This window comes from Setaria viridis, chromosome 1, assembly GCF_005286985.2.
Source record: "Setaria viridis chromosome 1, Setaria_viridis_v4.0, whole genome shotgun sequence".
Classification (NCBI taxonomy): Eukaryota; Viridiplantae; Streptophyta; class Magnoliopsida; order Poales; family Poaceae; genus Setaria; species Setaria viridis.
The window spans coordinates 1,753,997-1,767,363 of NC_048263.2; the positions used below are offsets into that span (position 1 = coordinate 1,753,997).

General features: G+C 44.5%; 2 protein-coding genes across 2 annotated transcripts; one reads left to right on the forward strand and one right to left on the reverse strand.

Annotated features, from left to right (window-relative positions):
- Positions 1–1,586: 1,586 nt before the first annotated feature.
- Positions 1,587–5,393, forward strand: LOC117835263 (polyadenylate-binding protein-interacting protein 8). The gene is made up of 10 exons (XM_034714633.2): positions 1,587–2,186; positions 2,773–2,883; positions 2,965–3,009; positions 3,106–3,178; positions 3,261–3,373; positions 3,478–3,537; positions 3,987–4,034; positions 4,123–4,191; positions 4,819–4,880; positions 5,019–5,393. Exons 1-10 carry the CDS (start codon positions 1,782–1,784, stop codon positions 5,074–5,076), a joined length of 1,044 nt encoding a protein of 347 aa, XP_034570524.1. The 5' UTR covers positions 1,587–1,781; the 3' UTR covers positions 5,077–5,393.
- A 1,097-nt stretch (positions 5,394–6,490) lies between these two features.
- On the reverse strand, positions 6,491–13,091 carry LOC117835252 (phosphoenolpyruvate carboxylase 1). Its single transcript, XM_034714623.2, has 10 exons — positions 12,745–13,091; positions 12,252–12,643; positions 12,050–12,134; positions 10,312–10,534; positions 9,834–9,937; positions 9,665–9,752; positions 9,094–9,248; positions 8,011–9,009; positions 7,156–7,542; positions 6,491–7,026 (listed from the first exon to the last, which is right to left on the reverse strand). Exons 1-10 carry the CDS (start codon positions 12,913–12,915, stop codon positions 6,733–6,735), a joined length of 2,898 nt encoding a protein of 965 aa, XP_034570514.1. The 5' UTR covers positions 12,916–13,091; the 3' UTR covers positions 6,491–6,732.
- Between the last annotated feature and the right edge of the window lie 276 nt (positions 13,092–13,367).

A 13,367-nucleotide genomic window follows, 5' to 3' on the forward strand; every position in this document is an offset into this window, starting at 1 on the left:
CGACGTCGTATCGCAGCTTCGCGGTACGTGGAGGACACGGACACACGTATCCTTTCTACCTGCAACCCAGAGAAAGGAGAGAAGACTCTCATCTGCTGCTCACGCTGGTGCACGTCCACGCGCAGGAGGAAGGCCAGGGGGCAGGAAGCTGTTGCCGGGTGGAGGAGATGGCCATGGCCGGCACAGGTGGTTATATACATTAATCCTTTTCTCCCTTCTCCGTTTCATGCATGGACAGGGAAACGTAGGCATCGACGAGGTTGGTCCGTCCGTATGGCTTGCATCACTTATACATACAATGTATGTGATTAACCACGCAACGTCACCTTTTTTATTGTCCGGTGGATCACTGTACGTATTTTGGCTTGAGCTAGTAATAAAGAGACGATGTCTCACACATATACACTGGCCATGAATACGTACTCCTGTTAGTCACGTGTGTGCCAGCTGCTAGCAACCAACCTTATCTTAGCAATTTAAAACACCGGGGTCTGGACGTGTATAAATTGCATGGATACAACCTGCCTGCATGTGGGTACGTATCATTTTGCATGCTAGCCCCTTGTTATCGTGCTAACCATTGTACATACAGGTGACGTACAAAAACCCATTAAACAGTAGGGAACAAGATGCGTTGATTCGATCTTATATTCGAACTAAATAAGCATAATTGATACATGTAATATACCGTGTCCAAATATAGAAATTTTCGAAAAAGAACTTTTCAAATCTTTTAGGATTAAATAAAATCAATCCATTTTCTTAAATTGATGTGTTACAATTTACAACTAAAATTTCTACACATCATACGATTAAATTCATTGTAATCTCTCCTCTTAAGACTCCCCCGACCATCATAAAGATACCACGCAACAGTGAATCTAACACAACATCACGATCCCCCTCTTCCGAGAGAAAAAAAATCATGATCCTCCTCTACCGAGACGAAAACCACCATTCTCGCATCCGCCGCGAAACAAGAGACCAAACAGAACGCGCGGCGGCCTTTCCTCGTCCAAGCGATCTACGAGGGTCGGTCAGTCCACCACCCTCTTGAACCCCGGAATTCCAGCTGCCGTTCCATTCCAAAGGAAGATGCACGGGCATGCGCATGCAGCAGCCACCAACCAGTCAAAGACACGCTGCCGCGGCAGCGCAGCCGCGATCAGATGAGAGATCGCCTAAATTTGGCCGCAGGGGATCCGGGCGGAGGCGTGGACTGCGCCTGCGCGGCGCATGCTGGCCCTTGCCCGCCGGTGGGCCCTGCAGGCAGGTGACGTGCCTCCCTCCCACGCCTCTGACCCGGCTCGCGCCTCCCGAATCTCCCTCTCCCAACTACCCTTCACACCGCTTCACTCTCTCTCTCTCTCTCTCATTTTTCTTTATATATACACACACAAACACATATATATAATATTAGTCATTATCCAATATAGAAAAGGATAAAAAATCTGAGTGTCCCCCATCCGTTTTTCTCGTGCTGGTTTTGAAGACTTCGTCCGCGACAAAAAAGAAAAGCCCAGAAAAAAAACAAGAGGGGAAAGAAAATGGTATTTTGCGTTGTATTTATAAGCAACACTGGCGAAAGCGATGCCTACTTCCATTTGGACCTCCGCCTTCCTCCTCTCTTCGCATCACCAACAAGAAGGCTAACACACACCAACCGAAGAACAAGGAGTAGGAGGGGAAGGAAAAAAAAGGAATTTTGGTTGCGCAGAGTGTGTAGTAGATAGAATAGTGCTTTGATCTCTCCTTGTTCGAGGTCGGTGCGCGAGGCAATAATGGTGGCCGTGGAGGCTGCGGCGGCGGCGGCGGCGGCGGTGGAGGGCCCGATCCGGGCCGAGGCCAAGGTGGCGGTGGCGCCGGCGCCGGAGGGGGAGGCTAAGGTGGAGGTGGAGGGCGATGCCCCTGCGGCGGGGGAGGCCGAGGAGGAGGAGGAGAGGGAGTACAAGAGCGACATGAGGAAGCTGGAGGAGCTCATGTCCAAGCTCAACCCCTGCGCGGAGGAGTTCGTGCCGTCGTCGCGCCGCGTCCCGGCGCCGGCACCGAAGCCGGTGGGGGTGCTCTCCGCCGACGCGCCGGTGTTCGTCTCCGCCGCCGAGTACTACGGCGCTGCCGGCGGCGGGAGCAGGGACTCCAGCAGCGACGGATCCAGTAACGGCAGCGGCAACCCTCTGAATCGCCGGGTCGGTGAGCTGTGAATTTTGTGTTCTTTATATGCGCGTCTTGATTTGACAGGTTTGGTCTTTGTTTGACTTTTTCACTACTGTGATCGCTGTATGATTTGGGTATTTGCGTACTGCGATCCTCTGAACTGATGGGTTTTAGGCGGTGGCAATCACGTTCTTCTTCGTGAGATTTCATTTTGTCCCGTTCTCCTTGTTTTATCTTGTGGGAAATGAAATCTTGAGCAGCGTTCTGTTTCTGAATCATTTGCAGCTGCAGAATCATCGTAAATTGTGATATGAATAACCTTTTCCCCTTGAGATGACAATTTGATCTTGTTAGTTTATTAAGAAATGGTTGATCGGTGGGTGCTAACTGGAGATTGTTGAATGATCCGTGCTAATGGTACTGCAATTGCCAAGAATCTGATACGTGAATCGATGTGAGGTTAATGGGCTACTGTGCTTGATGTCAACAATTCATTTTGTGGACCTCTATCAAGCTTTTAGAATTTTAGAATTAAAACGTTGTGCTAGCGGCAGTTGTGTGTCCATTTATTGGTTCTGGTGGTACGGTGCCAAATTGACATTGCCTTTCTGATATCAGAGGAGGAATAGCTTCAACCAAGGGAGGCGGAGGTTGGGGGGCCGACCCCGACGGGCTGATAGGGAGGATAGTGTGCGGCGAACCGTCTATGTCTCTGACATTGATCAGCATGTGAGTACACTGAAAGACAGTGGCCTTTGGAATTGACGTTTCTGTGTCAATGTTGTTTCATTTCTTCTTGTTGCTCTGCAGGTGACTGAGCAGAAGCTTGCTGAAGTGTTTTCTAACTGTGGGCAAGTAAGTTCTATGATTATTTTGTGGAAAACATGGTGTTAGATTTTTTTTGCCCCTCCATAATGTGATAGCTAATGACAATATCTGGGTGACCTGTAGGTGGTAGATTGCCGTATCTGTGGTGACCCTCATTCTGTCCTGCGTTTTGCGTTCATCGAGTTTGCTGATGATGGTAGTGTTCTCGACACATTATCTTTTCATTTGCAGTATCGGTATGGTAAAACAGTGACAGTGAAGCTTTCCTTTATCTTCAGCTGGTGCAAGAGCCGCACTAACACTTGGGGGAACCATGCTGGGTTATTATCCTGTTAGAGTTTTACCTTCTAAAACCGCGATTCTACCTGTGAACCCTAAGTTTCTTCCTCGAGTAAGTGCATGATGATGACACATGTCTTGTTTAGATCACACCATATTCCCCAAATTGTTTTTGCCGTGCCAAAAAATTCTGCTAATATTAGTTGTATTTTGCAGACTGAAGACGAGAAAGAAATGGTCTCAAGGACTGTATATTGTACTAACATAGATAAGAAGGTATGGAAGCCCATATTCCTGTCGGTGCATGTGGCTGCAAACTTGTGATTCTTAATTACAAATAAGATGCTTTTGTAGTGCTTCTATGATTTCCTAAAACTCAATTGCACAGCTTCTAGCTGTTTTGATCAGAGCACATAATATTGTATTGATATAGTATTATCAGAACACAATCACTTCCCCAAGATATGTATGATACCCCTTTTTCTTTCTTTGTTGGACAAAAAGAAAAAGAATATTCTGGGAGTTTCTTCTCATGTTTGTTGCCACTGCACTACCCAAATCTAGTGCTATTCTTCCAGCATGAATGGTGAATGCTGAACTTTGTGGTTTTTATTTGTGTGGTAGTTGGTGAATGCTGAAATGTGATACATAAGTGATTATTGGTGAAGGAAAAAATGGTTTGAAAGGTTATGTATTAATGTTGTTTGCACTTCTTGTTTGTTTAGGTTACTGAGGAGGATGTAAAGGTTTTCTTTCAGGGTACATGTGGGAAGGTATGACATAAAACTGCTGGTAGTGGTTGCCTTTTGCAGCCTATTTATATTCTTTATGAAATGATTGACATCTTAACATTTTATTTAGGTTTCTCGGCTGAGGCTCCTTGGTGATTATGTACACTCCACATGCATTGCTTTTGTTGAGTTTGCTCAGGTAAACAAGTTTTTTTCACTTTTATATTTTGATGTAGTGAAGATGTTAGTTAAAGTGCTACTGCTACTTAATGACTTTCAGGGTCTAGGAGTGAGAGCTGAGTGAATCCGTTTTGATTGTAATGTGTGAATATTTTTCACAAATATTACCAATTTAAAAGACAACCTCATAAAAGAGATATCTTAATGAAATATTTAATTATACTGAAGCTGAACAGTTGCTATAGGTGTTATTCAAAACTCTGTTATCTTGTCCTACTCCAGATTTGATGATCTTTTAGCTATCTTTCATTATACTTCTCATATGTTGACTAGAAAAAAAAATCCATTTAGTAGGTTGGGAACTTTAAATAATTCCACATATTATAATGCACACTAATAATATGTAACCAGCCGAATCGGGATGATACTGGAACATACTTTTAGTGAAAGAAACATATTTGTTTTTAGGTTACTATCCTCGAAGCATTTGGGTAATGACATGATTAAAGGTTTCATATCCATTCTTTTATGCTCTATTTTTCTTAAATTGGTATTGCCAAGCAGTCTTACAGATATATAAGCCTTTCGCAGCCATGATTGTTCAACTTATGCAGTGCTTTTACTTTGTTTGGCATGTTCAATGCAGGCAGAAAGTGCAATTATGGCCCTGAACTTCAGTGGCATGGTCCTTGGCTCCCTTCCTATTAGGTAAACACTCGGTCAAGAACATATCTATATTCCTTAATTCCCATAAAAGCATAATGAATGATCAACTCCCCTATAATTGTTAGTTTAGGGCATCATGAATCATCACGTTTTTAATCTTCTTGTCCTCTAAATGCGCAGGGTGAGCCCTTCCAAGACACCAGTCCGTCCGCGGTCTCCTCGCGTGATGTCCAACTGAGCCCATGTCCTGCTCCAAGCCGCCGTCACCCTTGAGGCTGCCACCAGTGGCAGATCATCCCCAGGCTGAGCTTCCTCTAGTCGTGATCGTGCTAGAGCTGTCGCATTGCGAATCAGTAACCGTGGCGCTGTCCTAGTACCTAGTCATCATAGGAAAGTCAACTTGCTGCTAATGTTCTTCTCTCGGAGGCCCATGCATCTCTTGTTGTTGGAGGCACCATTTGCGTTTGTTTTGCTCGCTGTCATGTTAATTATGGATGAATTCTTATATAACAGCCTTTTCAGGCACGAGAAGAATAATGTCTAGCATCTTCTCAATTTTTGTGGCCGATTGTTTATTCTCGCTGGTTTTAGCGGCGGTAGGTTGTTATGTATGCCGTCATGCGCTGCTGATATTGAACGGGCCGACTTTGAGAAATGCATGGAACATGTGTGTTCCGTGGCTGAGATCTTGTTGAGATCCATGCGGAGCTGCAGACGCAAATGTTGCAGCATACAAATTGTGCCAAATGGCAAGGAATCAGACATTCCGTTAGCATCGCTTGCTGGCCACGGCAATGAGTGGTCGCAAGGCAGTGATGGGCAAGGCTGACGGTTTGGGGCAGCACCAAATATTCCGAATTACTATTTGCTAGTGCTTCTAGTGCTTAAATATAAGCTGGATCATTAGCTACCGTGCTGTAGCCTAGCTACTTTAATGGGGGAATATTAGGTGGAAACTACCTCTTTGGTGGAATCGTGAAAACCCCTCTACAAACCATACTTACAAGTCTCCAAACAATTTGAAATGACGCACATCTACAATCCATTCATAAATGTACTTTGTTGCAAAAGTTGAGATCCAAACTCGTTTTGTAAAAATTCAGATGAAAATGACAAAATTCAAGTGCATGTGCACTAAAATATACATGTTCCTTGTTCCAGAACTTTTGTCTTCTAGTGCACATGTACTCGAAATTTGTCATTTTTGTAGAATTTTTCTATATTGAGTTTGCATCTCAAAATTTGCAACAAAGTGAATCCGTAGATACACAATGGATATGCATCATTCCAATTTTTTTGGAAACTTGTAAGTATGGCTTTCAAAAGGGTTTTCATGTTTCCACCAAGGAGGTGATTTGCACGGAATATTTTCCCACTTTAATGAGAGGCATGAAAGATTTATCACCCCTGTTTAATTTGTTCCAAACCCTTAGAAGTCATTGTATTTAAGAATGGTGAGAGCCGAAGGAGGACGAAGAAGGCAGCAGGTGAAGACTGAAAACGAAGAAGCAGGAGGACGAAGAAGGCAGCAGCTACCGGATTTCACCAGTTTGCGTGGTAGCTGCCGCATTTCCATCTGATTCGGTTATCTAAGCAAATGGAACTGATAAAATGCCTTTAGCTCTATAATGATTAATGACACACTCATAGAATTAGATACAAGCTTATTATTCGATTAACAAAATTCATTGTTCCATAATTTATTTCGCATGAGGCTTTAACAGCCAATAAGCTCCCCTTGACATTTACATCAAGCAAAACCAAAAGGCTCCGAAATAAAAACTCCTGCAGAAGAGAACACACTAGCGCCGGCGAACTATCTGCCTACACAGGCTTAACACGTATCATCCACCACCTCATCTGAGATGGGTTATTTGTACACCGAGGGTCTGGCCTAGCCGGTGTTCTGCATCCCGGCGGCGATACCCTTCATGGTCAGGATCAGCGTGTCCTCCAGGCCCGGCGCGTACTCGCTCTCGGGGTTCAGCTGCACCAGCTGCGCCGGCTGGCTCTCGTCGGTGAACTCCTTGGACAGAGCCGGCTGGGGGCTCACCTGGAAGCCAGGGTCACGAATCCGCTTCAGGGTGTAGGCCTGGCAGACGTTCAGGGTGGTGATGTACGACTCACGCAGCCGCAGACGCTGCTTCAGGTAAGGATCACCTTCGAGGACGTCCTTGTGACCGGCGACCTGCGGAAAATTGGCAATTGTTGGAATCATATGCAATAGGACTTATCTGCCTATGGCTATATTAGTACAAAAACACCTGAAATGCAAGCAAAACGAAATCTTTTAGCGTGAGCTATTAGAGCACTTTACCTGAAGGAGCAGCTCTTTTGTCTCCTCATAGTTCTTCCTTAGCTGCTCTCCAAAGGACTGCAGATCTTCAGCCACCAGCAATTTATCATACACAGCTGCGATTCCTGGGTCTCCCTTGGCGAAAACCATCTCAAGCAAGTCAAGGGTAACCCTGAAGAATGGCCACTCATTGTACATTTCTTTAAGAGTATGGATGTTCCTGATGTCCTTCTGCATGAGATGCTTGAATGCTGCGCCAAATCCAAGCCAAACAGGGAGATGGAACCTTGTTTGCGTCCAAGCAAAGATCCATGGAATTGCACGGAGCGATTCTATTCCCCCACTAGGCTTCCTCTTTGATGGACGGCTGCCAATATTCATCCTACCATATTCAGTCTCAGGTGTAGCCTGGAAAAATAATTAAGATCGAGCTTAGTGTTACAACTTATACTCATCATATCACAAGTTCACATACTTGTCCACCAACTTTTAGAACCAGCGTAACAGAAGGCACACCAGATCACCATGCAGTGAGACATACACGTTCAATAAGAGAAATATTCCTTTCAGATAGCAGTTCTCAATAGGATAAACGAATACAACTCAGCTAACTTAATTAGAAGGATAGCGTTTGTTTGAACTTTTTCAAATTAGTGCCTGTACAGAATTTCAGTTAAATAAGATCTGCATTAAACATCAGAGATTTTACATTTTTGAAGAAAAGAAATCATAAATTGACCAACACAAAACCTAATTTCATGTGCATATTTTGGCTTGGGGTTTCTTTAGCAGCTTTGAAACAAAGTATAAACATCTTGTGCAAGTGTAAAGTGTATACTTGTTCAAATACAGGATAGAGGATACAGGTGAACCTACCGATCTGAAGTATTCAACAAAGCGTGGTTCTTGGAAGACAATTGATCGATATTCTTTGGTTGCCACAATAGCCATTTCATCCATCAGAGCACGCCATTCCGGCTTTGGGGAAATTGGAGGATGCATGCCATGCTCAAGGGTAGCTGCAGTGTAGCGTTGCAAAGTTCTAAAGCACAGGTGCTCCTCTCCAAAGGAGTGCTCAATGACCTCACCTTGCACTGTTACACGAAGTGATCCATGTATCGTGTCTGGTGGCTGAGATAATATGGCCAAATGAGTGGGACCACCTCCTCTGCCAACTGTTCCACCCCTTCCATGAAACATGGTCAACTTCACTCCATACTGCTTTGCCACCTTGATGAGCTCCTCTTGTGCTTTATACATTTGCCATGCTGCAGAGAGACGTCCAGCGTCTTTACCAGAGTCTGAGTATCCAATCATCACCTCCTGCTTGCCATTAATCCTATTCATGTACCAGTCAATTGAAAAGAGTCGTGCTACAGCTGCTGGAGCTGCTTCAAGATCTGCAAGTTTCTCAAAGAGTGGAACAACTCTCAGTGGATGTTTTACATGGCACTCACGCTGTAAAAGCTCGACAGCAAGCACATCGGATGGGGCAGTTGCCATCGAGATGATATACGCGCCAAAGCAATCTGCTGGGAGCTCTGCTAGGACATGAAATGCGCCTAAAACATCGGCGGTCTCTTCAGTCAGAGGAAGATCAGAACCAAACAATGGACGCTTGCCCCTCAGTTCAGACAACAGCCAATCCTGGCGTTTCTCCTCAGACCATTCAGCATAGGATCCAATTCCAAGATGTGTAGTTATTGAATCAAGGACATCAGTGTGCCGATCAGATTCCTGCCTGATGTCAAGTTTCACAAGAGCAAGCCCGAAAGTGGATACTTGACGCAAGAAATCAAGGAGACTTCCGTCGGCTATAGGTTTGTCACCACAGGCACATAATGATCTATAACAGAGCTCAAGAGGTTCTAGAAACTGCAATGTAGAAAATGGTAACTAGATTATTATAAGTACGACATAAACAATCACAAATATGCATATCACAGAAAAAGATAGAACCTGTTCAACATTAGTAAAAGTTGCCTCCTCAGGAATCTCAGAAATTCCAGTTGTCAATAAATGACGAGAACGTTCACGCGTATAGTACAGTTTATCCCTGACATCACCAAGGATGACACGATAAGGTTCGTTTGGAGGAACTTGCTTCCAGAATTCTGCATGAACAACGTTCAATTAGTAATATATACATTTTAGAAAATGTAGTAAGAGAACATTCTCCACAGGGGAAAAGGTTACGATCATTCACACTACATCAGAGTGTATGGTCTTGCATCCAAGTTGCTGGCTAGAGCTCTGTTTGGTATTGCGGTAGTGGTTACTAAAAAACACTTGTTTATTTCTAATTTTGGGTACTGTTATCCTATGATGCACCACTGACAAAACAAGAATGAGAAGCAAAAAGGGCATACTTTATAGGTCACAGTAATGACATCCTTTAAAGGGCATAACTTCATATGTCAAAAGCAAAGCAAGCTAGATAGTCTGGTATTCTTTTAAAATAATAAGCTAATTAATTGATATGCAGATTAACCCAAATTTCCTTGTTACCATAAATTACAGTTCTGTTTACCTATATAGTGCTTTGCAGCTCTTTTTGATGACCGATGTAATTCATCTGCACGGATCCGAAGTTCATCACTGCAGCGCCACATAGAGAGCTAGAATAGAATATTATGCTGTTAGCACCAGGGTGTTGAAGCTCCTTACATGTAAGGGGAGGATGTTTTATATTGCAATACCTCAAACATTAGATCTTCTATCTGAGAGAAGTACAAGTTAGCAGCCATCATTCTTGCCAATAAGCATACATCCCGTGTAACCTCTGGTGTAACTCTTGGATTTCCTAAAAAACAATACATTATTGAAATTTAAGCTTTTTGTTTCTACACAATTGGCAAAAATAAGGAACAAAAAGGAAAATTAGTTTCGTTAAAAGATGGAGAATAAGTAGTCAATTTCTAGAAGAAATGAAGAACTGATGTCACAATGTCACAATGACATGAAGGCCCTATCAGCAATTTTCTGTTTCACATGCCAGTATGCAACTGATGTCACAACGATAGGAAGGCCCTATCAACAATTTTCTGTTACACAAGCGATTAGGGTCTGGAAATTTTTATAATTATTCAAACTTTTTTCTATAAAAACTCTTCAAAAAGTGTTATTCTTTAAGCCAAAAACTAATTTATAAATTGGCATATGAAAACGAGAAGTTACCATCACGGTCACCACCCATCCAGGAAGAGAACTGAATGAGAGGAGCATTGTAAGGGAGACGCTCATTGATCCCAATATTTTTCAGAGCAGTGTCAATACGGCGCAAGAATTTTGGTACGCCCTTCCATATAGTTTCATGGAAGTAACTCATTCCAGCACGCATTTCATCTTGAGGAGTGGGAGGGGTTCTGCGGATTTCATCAGTTCTAAAAGCAGCTTGAATCTGTGAAGTAAACAACAAATCAGAAAAAGCAAGTTGAGAATGTAGGGAAAAGAACATATTATTTCCACATGGCGAGTGTACATGCTACATGTACAATTTGGACTTTCATAGCAACTGACTGAAAATGATGCATGACCATAACTCAATTTTTTATGTAGATCATATAACCCAAGTGCTCTTATTTTGCATTTATCATACTAATAGATATCAGGTGGTGTTAACAGTAAAAGGTGGTGCCATTATACTAGGAAATGGGCAGTTCTAGAGCATAGACCTGACTAATGACTAATACACATGTGACTAAGTTATTAACTCGAAGAACACAATAGCTAATAGCTCCCCCCATATATGACTAGTGACTAATACACAGATGCAATTGATTAACATATGATCTTTATGAACAGAATAACAAACAGCATCTCAGGATACAGTAAACTGAAAATCTTTTGGGCTGATGAGCTCTGACAATGATATATGAAGTCTACTTCTCTTTTCAAAGCATTCTATTCAGCTTTTCCATATAGAAAGTTTGCAGATCGGATAATCAAACCAAACTGCAATACCGTATAAAAAAGATATGAAGTAATATAGAATCAACTGCAGCATTGTAACTACCTCTGTTGTACATATTTGACCTGTCCTCTCACCTTGTCATGTGCAGACATAGAAGAGTTCAACAAAATAGCTTTTATTTAGGAAAATATATTTTGATACAACCAAGGTGGAATTTTGTCGGAAACATTCGATGGGATCTCAGAATAGAGCAATGGTAACCTCACAATTAAGTTAGAGAAAGAAATAATGCACTCTCCAACAAAATTGATTTCACAGGTTTGACGGGTATTTCTAATACAATAACCTGCCAACCTGGAGATAAAAGTCTGTACGACAAACAATCATCACCATAATTCCACACGCAAAAATCTTTGTAGTAGCACAGCACACCCAGAGAACCTTCCAGGTTTTACAAATACAAGCCCTCTGTCGGTGGTACTATCAACTCATCTTGATTGGGCATATCTTCTTGGTTTTTGTCAAGGGAATAAACTAAACCTCTGTCGTACATATTTGACTGCTTTCTTGCGTATAAAGCATCTTGTTCAAGGTATTACGTGTCCAATAAACTACTACTAAAATATGTTCTAGCCAAACGATTTGGCAGGATCTTGGAATCTGACAGGCAACACTCACATAAAGAGGCAAACAAAAAACCCCAACATAAGCTAATTTGGCTTTCAGGAGTGGGGCCAAATTCTAACAACAGTAATGTGGCCCTATGCTCTGCCGTGAGAATAATAGCAGGATCCCATCGTTAAACCCAGAGCCTCCATCCCGCCACATCATCAGGGGGGAAAATCCAAGAGATGATTATCAGTTAAATAATGACTATGTAGTTTACAATTAAAAAGCTAGGCCATCAAAAGGTTGTGGTCACGCTCGATCTACACTGAAACCTCACGACTGACATTATATTATAATATTCTCATCTCAAGTGGAGAAATCGAGATATTTTACCTCCCTCTGAAGAGCCTCATCAAGCTCCTGCTTGTCATCAGCAGTGATGTCCTTGGCATACAGTTGCCTCAGGCAATTCCGGATCCTGAACAACAGAAATAAATTAACACCATAGAGAATTGCATTTTCCTTCGATGCGCATGATGCAAAGGCAAACAAGGTGCCTCAATCGAAGCAACGGCAACTCAACGATCGACCGCACCTGCCATGCTTCTGGAGCAGGGACCTCCTGACGGACTGCGTGGGGTGCGCCGTGAAGACGAGATCGACGGTCTGGTTCTTGAGCGCGTCGAAGACCTCCTCGCGCGACTTGCCGAGCTGCGAGACGAGGCGCTTGAGCGTCTCCTCGATGTCGGACTCGGTGGGCGCCGAGGCCTCGTCGGCAAAGTCCCCACGCTTGAGCTTGATCCGGCGGCGGTGCGCGATCTGCACCTCCTCGGCGAGGTTGGCGAGGTTGAGCATGTGCGAGAAGGAGCTGGCGACGACGATGGAGTCCCCGGGGGGCAGGCTGGTGAGCTTGCTCCCGAGCTCGCCGAGCCGCGCCTCGTCGCGGTCGTTCTCGTACTCCGCCGAGAGCTCGTAGCACTCCTGCACCTGCGCACGCGAAGAGGCACCAACGGAGTCAGCACGGCGCCGTCGGGACGCGCGGATCTGGGGTGGCGGCGGGCGAGAGGAGGGGATCGATCAGGGCGTACGAATTCGCGGAGGTGCGGGCCGTGCAGGTCCTGGAGGATGTCGAGGAAGCGATCGACGAGGAGGGCGTCGTACTCGACGAGCTTGTCGTCCTCGGAGACCTTGCCTGGCGCCAGCAGCCGCAGCTGCGCGTCGATCGACTGGTGCCGCTCCATCGGCGCCTTCCCCGTCATCGCGGTCGCAGCGGAATCCGACCGAATCGAATTCCCGCCGGACGGCGCAGAGAGTCCTCCCCTCCCGCGCGCCCGCGGCGGGTGCGCGAGTGGAGTGTGGCGGCGGTGGCGGCTAGCGGGAGCGCGGCGGCGGGGGAAGAGGAGGTGGGGGAGATGGACGCGGCGGGGCAGGAGGAGATGGGTGGGGAGGTCGAAGTGCTCGTGTGCCTATTTGTAAGAGAGGAAGGTGGTGATCTGGTGGTGGGGCCCATTTGGAGAATTTTATGTTTTTTTATGAGTCTCATACTCTCAGGGGAAGTAGTTTTGCAGGTTGATACCTGTGGAACTTGGAATTATCCGCAACGTTTGTTTTCTCACGAATTTGCAGATTCATCCTCGGAATACGAATGTGAGAGATGAAATCCTTCATTCTAAATGCCACATATTGCAAATTTTCCTATAAGAATCTTTAA